The sequence below is a fragment of the Glycine max genome, chromosome 7 (genome assembly GCF_000004515.6).
Source record: "Glycine max cultivar Williams 82 chromosome 7, Glycine_max_v4.0, whole genome shotgun sequence".
NCBI classification, from domain to species: Eukaryota; Viridiplantae; Streptophyta; class Magnoliopsida; order Fabales; family Fabaceae; genus Glycine; species Glycine max.
The window spans coordinates 30,748,924-30,757,650 of NC_038243.2; the positions used below are offsets into that span (position 1 = coordinate 30,748,924).

General features: G+C 28.9%; 1 protein-coding gene across 1 annotated transcript; it reads right to left on the reverse strand.

Annotated features, from left to right (window-relative positions):
* Positions 1–343: 343 nt before the first annotated feature.
* Positions 344–7,951, reverse strand: LOC100812950 (probable pectinesterase 29). The gene is made up of 7 exons (XM_041017524.1): positions 7,901–7,951; positions 7,324–7,406; positions 4,508–4,627; positions 3,796–3,955; positions 2,448–2,654; positions 1,541–1,788; positions 344–851 (listed from the first exon to the last, which is right to left on the reverse strand). The coding sequence occupies exons 1-7, from the start codon at positions 7,949–7,951 to the stop codon at positions 689–691; spliced, it is 1,032 nt and encodes a 343-aa protein (XP_040873458.1). The 3' UTR covers positions 344–688.
* Between the last annotated feature and the right edge of the window lie 776 nt (positions 7,952–8,727).

Here is an 8,727-nt window from a genome sequence, read left to right on the forward strand (position 1 = left end):
CTTATGACATATGTCAAGGGTTTGATTCAAATTAGCATTTTCGTTTATCATTCTTGTCATAAAAGTTTGTCGGGGTATTTGTTTATATTTATCTCTTCCACATTACATGTGATGTTTTACTTATATATGCTCATATTAAAATCATACACTCAAATTTTTATGCTTTTCATTTACCCTCCTTATTTGGATTATATTGGAGCTTCAACTTGTTGTTATCAGATCCTGTTATCGGGGAAAAAGAACCAGGTATAATAAAAATTAAATTAAAGAAAAAAATCTATAAAGGAAAAGTAGTTTTTTTTTTTTAATAATCAAACCAAATAGTATTTTTAAGAGTTATGGGATCAACCTAGTTGGGAACATAATTCTTATTTTTTATGCGAAGCATGCCTCCTTTGCATAAAAAAAAAAATCATATATAATTGGATATCTAAATTAAAAGGATTTGAAGTCACATAACTTTTGTGATTCAAATACAGATTACGGAATTCATAGATTAAAAGTTATCTAAAGTAATTCAAAAAAAAATAAAAATAGTGTCTATAGCTCCCTTCTGATTGTTATGTAAACCCTGGTTTTGGAAAATTCTGAAATAGGTGGAACATGAAGAGTTCTCATTTCAGCAACATTAAAAGAAACAATCATGTACGTAAACTGATGGTTGCTTATGGTCCCTTCTGAAAGTGATTTAGAGCTGCGTCAGTGTATTTAGCCAACCTTCGGTGTCAATGAAGCTAGTAGTTGCCAACTTGCTAACTGTTGATGAATCCAATTTCTTTAACCAACTTACTCGCTTGGAAGTGTCAGAACCAGGTCCAGAATTGCCATACTCTGCGAATGTTATGTGATCCCTGTAAAAGTTATGGAATTATAGATGAAAACCCAAAAACCCAAAGCAAGCAAAATAAACGAAATAATCAAAAAATGAAACACAAAAAGTTGTATATTCACAATAATTTTTATTTTAAAAGATGGCCATAACAACACACTCAAAAAAATTATATGTATTTATTTTCTTAGTTTTGATAATTTAAATTAAAGCATTTTATTTTTTATATTAGGAAATATCTAAAGCTTTTATTTAGTATTCAATTAATCTATCTTTCATCATGTCAGCCCACTTTGGACTTAAAGTAATACATTCAATTACGACTCTATTTCTAAGTTATAAATTATACCACAGTCCACATAATTCTTAGTTAAGAAATACGAATATTGAATCATTTGTGTCAATAACTTTTAATAAATTATACATTTCAATTCAAACCTAGATTGCTTTTACAATTCAAGTATTTCAAGTAACATTGTTCGAAAAATGGTTTACGGCCTCAATTACGCTTGTAACTTCACAATTTTGTGGCTTTTTCAGTCAAAATTGTGACTTTTAGTGTTTCTGGCCACAATTTAAAACCTTATTTGTTGCTAGGTTAAGTTCTATGGATCTAACTAGCATTACTTTAATTAAATTGATCATGCATGAGTGATTTTTTTTTTTTTTTAATCTATGTGGACAAAATGAGATTTAGAAGAAGGATCTTACTCGTGCCCAGCGAAATCCCATGGCTGCCAACCTAATGGTTGGATAATGTTAGAGATTTTAGTATCATAGAAAAGAACTCTAGCATAACCTCTCCATGGTCTTCCCAAGTAAGTTGTACCATTTCCAACGATATTGCAATGCTTAAAAACAAACCCATTTGCATCGTTTGGATTTGTTCTCCCTTGTGCCGTGATAAAACCAATAATGCCAGGACCAAGATTAGCACCAATAGCGGATATGGTACAGTCCTGCAAAAATAAAGAAATAAATTAGATACTCAAAATTATCTTTTCATTTTTTATATTCAAAACAATTATTGCACACTTTAATATGCACATATTCTTGTGCATTTTGGATTGGGATGCATCCTTTTGTATCCAATATACCTTAATATTATTATTGTACACGTATATGTGCTAATAAAATGGTGAATGTGGTTTTGTAATTATAATCAATATCTCGCAATGTTTAATTCCCTTCATCTTATTTTGTTTGACATTTTTGTAAAAATAAATCCCATTTTAATTAATACCAATGAAGCATTTAATATTTTATTCTTATTATAATTATGGAGTAAAAAAATAAAAAAGAAGTATACATGAAAGATAATGTAAATTTTGTAATTATTATAAAAGACAAGGGATATATTAAGAAATTAAATGATAATTTTATGAAATCTAAAACATTTATTAGATTTATTAATTTTTGTGTAAAAAAGGTAGTTTGACCAAACAAAATGAGATGGAGGGGGTTAAATTGTAAATGATAGAAAGCCATTTATGTATATAATGTAGTTTGGGAGTGTTTACAATTCGATATTGTCATCTTATAAAACTCGATGCCATGCATATACAAATAATAACCATGAACAAGAGAGAAATCAACAGCTTAAGATCATTATTAGTACCTCATATAAAGATTGGCCAGTGCCGAAGATAAAATCCATAGCACCTTGAATTGTACAAGACTTGAAGTAATGTCTTCCTTGTCCATCCCACAAAGTGTCTTGCAAACCAAAGAAGCCAACGTCATAGAAGTACGACCTGTCGCCAAATATCATTGCAGCTACCGCAGCTTCCATTGAGTTAGCATTTCTGTTATTATTGTATGTATTCTGCTCCAGATCATAATTAAAGCTAAATTAGATATTTGTTAAAAAATCAATTCTTTTTTTGTTCGAAGCTATAAAAACCCAGTACAGTGCCCAAACAAATCAAAACACAAAATAGCATATCATTATAAGTGAATTAATACGTAGCAAGACATATAAATGGCCAAAAGAAAAAAAATATCAAGAATGAATTAAATTTTATATATTTTTTAGGAAAAAAAAATCTTCTCTTTCTTACCGCTATCTTTTTCCTGATTCTTAGATCCTAATTCATTTTAATAGCAAGTAAATAATAATTTTTTAACAAAAAATCAGGAAGAAGAAAACAGAAAGAAATGGAAAGAATATCAACCTGATTTCTTATGTATTTTATTTTATAATTCTTATTGTATTGACTATGCCTACGAATGATGTGTTAGGTTTGTGTCTATTCAAGAGTTACTCACAAAGTCACAATAATACACTAGGTATAAATTAAATTGTTATAAGGGAAGATGACTAACTAGTTTGACCACTTATAAAAAAACAAAAAAATAGTTTACCACTCGAAATTTATTGTTTTTTCAGATTAAAAAAAACTGACGACTTTTAATTAGTTGAATTAAAAGTAAATTTATAAATTTATAAATAATAATTCTTTGAAATGTAGGATTTCTTTATATTTTCTAACGAATTGTGAAGATTTCTTATGACAACATTTGAGTATGGGCAAAATTTAAATAATATGTAACAAGTAAAATAAAATTTACCCTCTGTACACAGGCTTATGCACTATCTTATAGATTATTAGCTACAGCTACTAAAAATAGGATTTTACATGTATTCTCAGAAAAATGGAGAATAAAAATTAACAAGGGTTTTTAAAACTTCTTAGACCAAAGAACTTTTCATCATTTACATTTAACCGGATCAATCAAGATTTTCTTTGCAACAAATGGCATAAATTCATATATAGGTAGCAACGAGTTAGCATAAATAAATAGCATAAAACTATTCATTACAGTTCAGTTCATGGAAAAATGAATGGGAGAGTAGAATATGAATGGCCAAAGTATAAAGAAAACCTTTTTTTTTTCAGGAATGAATTGAAATATTAAAAAAAACTTCAAAAGAATGAAATAAATAAAGCAATTTGTATTCTCACCCTAAAGCTAATGGACTTGACGACGACATTGTCGGCCATGGTTGTGAACGTAGGACTCTCTGCACTTGAATCATGGTCATGCCACTCAACAAAAGTGTTCTTTTGTCCCTCTCCTTTTAGTACGATGAAAGGCTTGTCAGAAGTGATCTTCACCTTTTCCCTTTCAACATTATAGAACACATATTAGTATTTGAGGATTCAAATTAATATTGGAATCAAATTGGTAGACATTGCATTACATTTCATAACGTAATTTCAGTCATTGAAGAAATTTTTTTAATATTATATGTACATACATAACAAATCGCACATGTATTGAAATATGATCGGTGACCAAACATGAGCCAAATCCTAAATTACAACTAATTAAACTATTTCATATCCCGTCTAAAAAAAAATTCTTATCCAAGTCAAATTTTAATTATATCTTTGTTCGGGACAGTTTTAAAAATCTGTAATTAACAACAAAAAATAAGTAAATAAGATGTATACTGACATTTTAAAATGTAGTTAATTTGAATATCAAGCAATGTTTCTAAATGTTCTCAATGGTTGAAAATGTAAAATCTTTTAAATTTGGTGGAAATTACATGATCAAAATATGGCATAATGGAGGAAATTTGAATATATGTTGTGTATATGTAATACATATAAATTAAATCCTGAATTAATTTCATTGAACATAATGGAGGAAATTGGTTCTAATTTTTACCTGTAGGTGCCTGCCATCACATAGATATAAACCCAATTCTTGTTGTAGGAAGCGACTGAATCAATGGCAGATTGTATCGTAGAGAAGTGTCCATTCCCCAATCGGTCCACAATAATTGTCCTGGAAGAATAATGGACTGTTTTCTTAGTAGTTTGTTTGTTGTAATCATGGTGGTGGTGGTGATGCCGAACAAAATGATGGCGGTGATTGACATGCGCTAACACTACTCCTAAAGTCGCCAAAAGAAAGAAAAATGTAAAATGATACCAACCAAGAGACATGATGAGATAAAACACAAGATTCTGAGACTTGAGAAATTCAACTTTTGTGTGCAAATGAAGATTTGGATTTAAAGAGACAAATTCTTTATGGAGGTAAGAATAAGCAAGGAAACTGAAAGGTTTTAATTACATTAAAGGGAAGATTTCCACTCAGCCAAAAAAAAATATGTACACATATTAAAAGAAATATTCTTCTTGTATATGATATGGTCGTATAAGGAAGTTTCTTCAATGCTTTGTGATTCTAAAAAATCATACAAATTTTGCTTGCCTCTGTAGTCAGAGGAATCATAGTTTGAAGATCAAGAGAATCATTATTATATATAAAAATATGATTTGATTTCTATGTTCATCAAATTTTTTGTATTGACTTTTGTATTTGTCAATTCTTCTTTCTTAGTGTTATGTAACGGCTTCCTTTTTTGTAAATATTTTTTCCTTTTACGGCTTCTCAATTAGTTAATCTTAATTAATAAAAAAATTAGTTATTCTTAATTAATAAAGTAGAGCCCATATCAATCTAAATTCTGAAGAGAGAAAGTATATTTTACCACATCATCTTCTTCCAAGGAAATGTTTGTTTCAAGGAATTATGTTGCATTCTCGGAAATATAAATATAGAAATATTTATTCTCATGTTTGTTAGAAAATTATCGACAAATATTCTCACATATCTTTCATTATGAGGAAAGTTGCATTCTCAAGTCTACATATTTTTTATTCCCATTTTTACTTTTATTTTTTGTTTGGTATTTTAAATTTTTTAAAATATTTCTAGGAATGTTAAAAATTAACCAAACACATTTGTATATATGCCAAAGAATAATATTCTGGACTACAATATTCTTTGGGATGTGGGAATGTTAACTAATTTTGTGATACAAACCCCCTAAGAGTACTTGGGATTTTTCGTAAAAAAAGAGTACTTGAGATTTTTTTAGGTTATATTAGTTTTTTGTTTTCAAATTTTTTCATAAATTCAATTTGATTTGATTTTTTTGGTTCAATTTGATCCTCTAATTTTTAAAATAGACTAAATTTAGTCCTATCATCTAAATTTAGTTAATTGTATCAAGGAATCAGATGTTATGACCGATTAAAATTATTACTTATTGATTTTAAACCGTTACAAAATGCATATTTTCTAAGATAGTGAGTTTAATTTAAAAGATAGGACCAAATTGAATCGATTTTAAAAGTTAGATGATTGAATTGGATAACAAAAAAAATCAATTTAGGCTATATTCAAAAAATCAAGGACTAGATCAAACCTAAATAATAAATTGGATAACAAAAAAAAATGAATTTAACCTTTTTATATATATAAAAAATTCAATTTAGGCTATATTCAATAAATCATTTCAATTAGTTTCTAATTTTTTAATTAGGTGATAAATTTGTTTTACTGATTGATAAATAGATTTTTTAGTAGCTTTTAATATGTTTTAAAGCACTACTTAAAGTAATATTTTTTAAAAAAATATAACTTCTAACTTTTTATATTAAATTATATTTTATTATTCTTTTGTCCTTAAAATATTTATTAGATTTTATTTTTAATATTTTCTATATAAGATAAGATTTTATTATATTGATAATAATAAATTATAGGTTTATTTTATTTTATTTTTTGTTATTATATTTTACATTTTTTTATATTACTTTTTTTAATCATTGTACTTTTATAGTATTCTGTTTATTATTTCAACTTTATATTTCACAAAATTTAAAATAATAAATGTTAGATTTATCTTATTTTTTAATTATTTTATATTAGATGATTTATTTTAACTATGCTAAGTAATATAATGAAAGTATAATATCATCCACTTAAGTGTATTTTTATTTTATTTTAAACTTTTAAAAATTATTTTAAGATATAATATCTTTTTAGGGCAAAAACCATGAAATATATTAAAGAGAAAAAAAGGAGAAAAAAAAAACAGCAAACATGAGAGAATCAAGCCAGCACCCATGAAAAGAAAAGCATATAAAACAACAAGCATGAGATATATGCCCCATCTACAAGATGCCTCAACTATAGAAAGCAAGAAATGCATTCCCCTCTAGATAAAAATAGGACAAGAAAATCATGGAAGTCCTCTTTCGCTGAGTGGTAGGAAGAACCACTTCAATGTTGTTTGATGTGGTTGCAGAGTTGTGTATGTTTGTTGCCATATTTATTTCATAATTTTCCTATTGTCCCTAAAACTTAGCTAGGATTTTAGGATCCTTTTGAACACCCTTTGTAAAAGACGATTCAGGGACATCCCTCCTCCCTATTTTTTTCCTGCTATTGATTTTGAGACTTTGGAGGGAACTATTTCATCACAAGATGTCTTCTTTTTATTTTTCAGTTTCTTTTTCTAAGACTTGGAGAGGACCTCTGTGAAATTATTGACAAGTTCGATAGGAACATCTTGCATATTATCTAGACAAAAGTTCCCATTTTGCTCCTCTTCAGTTCGGTCAATCCATAAAGAGGAATAAATCTGAATGTCATTGTTGATTTGATCTATCTTCTCTGCTTCCTACTCTGAGGATAAAGCCTCTGATTCCAAAAGCTCTTTGTTGGACATATTCATCATCTTCTTGCGAGCTTGTAGTGTCGGTGATCTCTGCAACATTTCATATAGAAAACACGCGCAAGTCCATATGTTACATCATATGAACCACACTGATTGCATAACAATGGCAACTTTTCATACCCAATAGAGAGAAAAAAAAAAGCGAAACATTCCCGCTCCACCAATATCTCACTAGGAAGGGGACCTGACAAATCCACATCCACCAATATCTTAGCATAATGTTGAGTTTTAATCCAAATATAAATAGGATGTTGTTAGCAGTTAGTTAGACTATTAGAGGATAGTTAATTTTGTTAGTTTTTGTTATTCCAATTGTAACTTTGAGAAAAAAGACACTATGAGAGGTGCATATGTGTAAATGAAAAGTGAGCAAAATATACAAGTTTTCATTGAAACTTATTCTCTTGTTCATATTTGTGAGTGTTTGAAAGAGCTTCTTCTCCAACGCATAATTCCCAAACACTTTATTCCTAGTGGATTCATCCAAAGTAATAGGAGTCCTAACCGCTGCCACTATTTCAAACAGGATTTTCATTCTCCGGTATTCTAGTAGTAAGTGGTAGATGTGAACCCATGTTTGCGCATGTGCTTGCTTAATCCTGTTGGGGTAAAAATCATGGCTCCATTGAGACAGTTGTAATATGCCAGGCTAGAAATTCCAGGTGTTTGCCATTCAAACAAATCTTAAATCTTCAGGAGATGTGAAACTGAAATCAAAATACCCTCTCCCTAATAAAGGAATTAATTACTTTCCATCGACCAATGGGTTGCCAGAGCTTCAAAAGCTTATCTCGGATCACTACTAAAGAATGTGTTATTTAGAACCGTCTTAGAAAGTGCGGCGGTGACATGTTTGTAATAAACAGCAAGACAACGACCAATTGTTGGCATAAAAAATATATATTGTATGTGTGTTGGTGGTGAATAGAATTTGTTTTAACTATGTCTATGTTGAAGAGATTGTAGTGAATCATTTTGATTTTAAGATCAGCATACTTAGGGTGTTTACGATGACCAATTGTTTGCAGAGCAATGCTATTATTGTATGCTAATAATACTCAGTCAGAGATAGAGACAAACTAATTAAGTTACCAGTCCTGCTGTTATATTCCATTCGTCAGTTTAATCTGAAAATTTCCCATACACGTTAATTTTCTTATTTTATGCTCTAACTCTATAGAGGAATAGTTTAAGAGTGAATGGATCCTCTCTTTTGAAATTTTAACATGACCTCGATGGAGCTCTGTCAGATTTGTTAATGTTGATGAAGAGAGAGATACACAAAATCTCCAAATGGCCTAATCATGTCAAAACCTAACAAAACATTCCCAGTGTAATACTATAAACATCT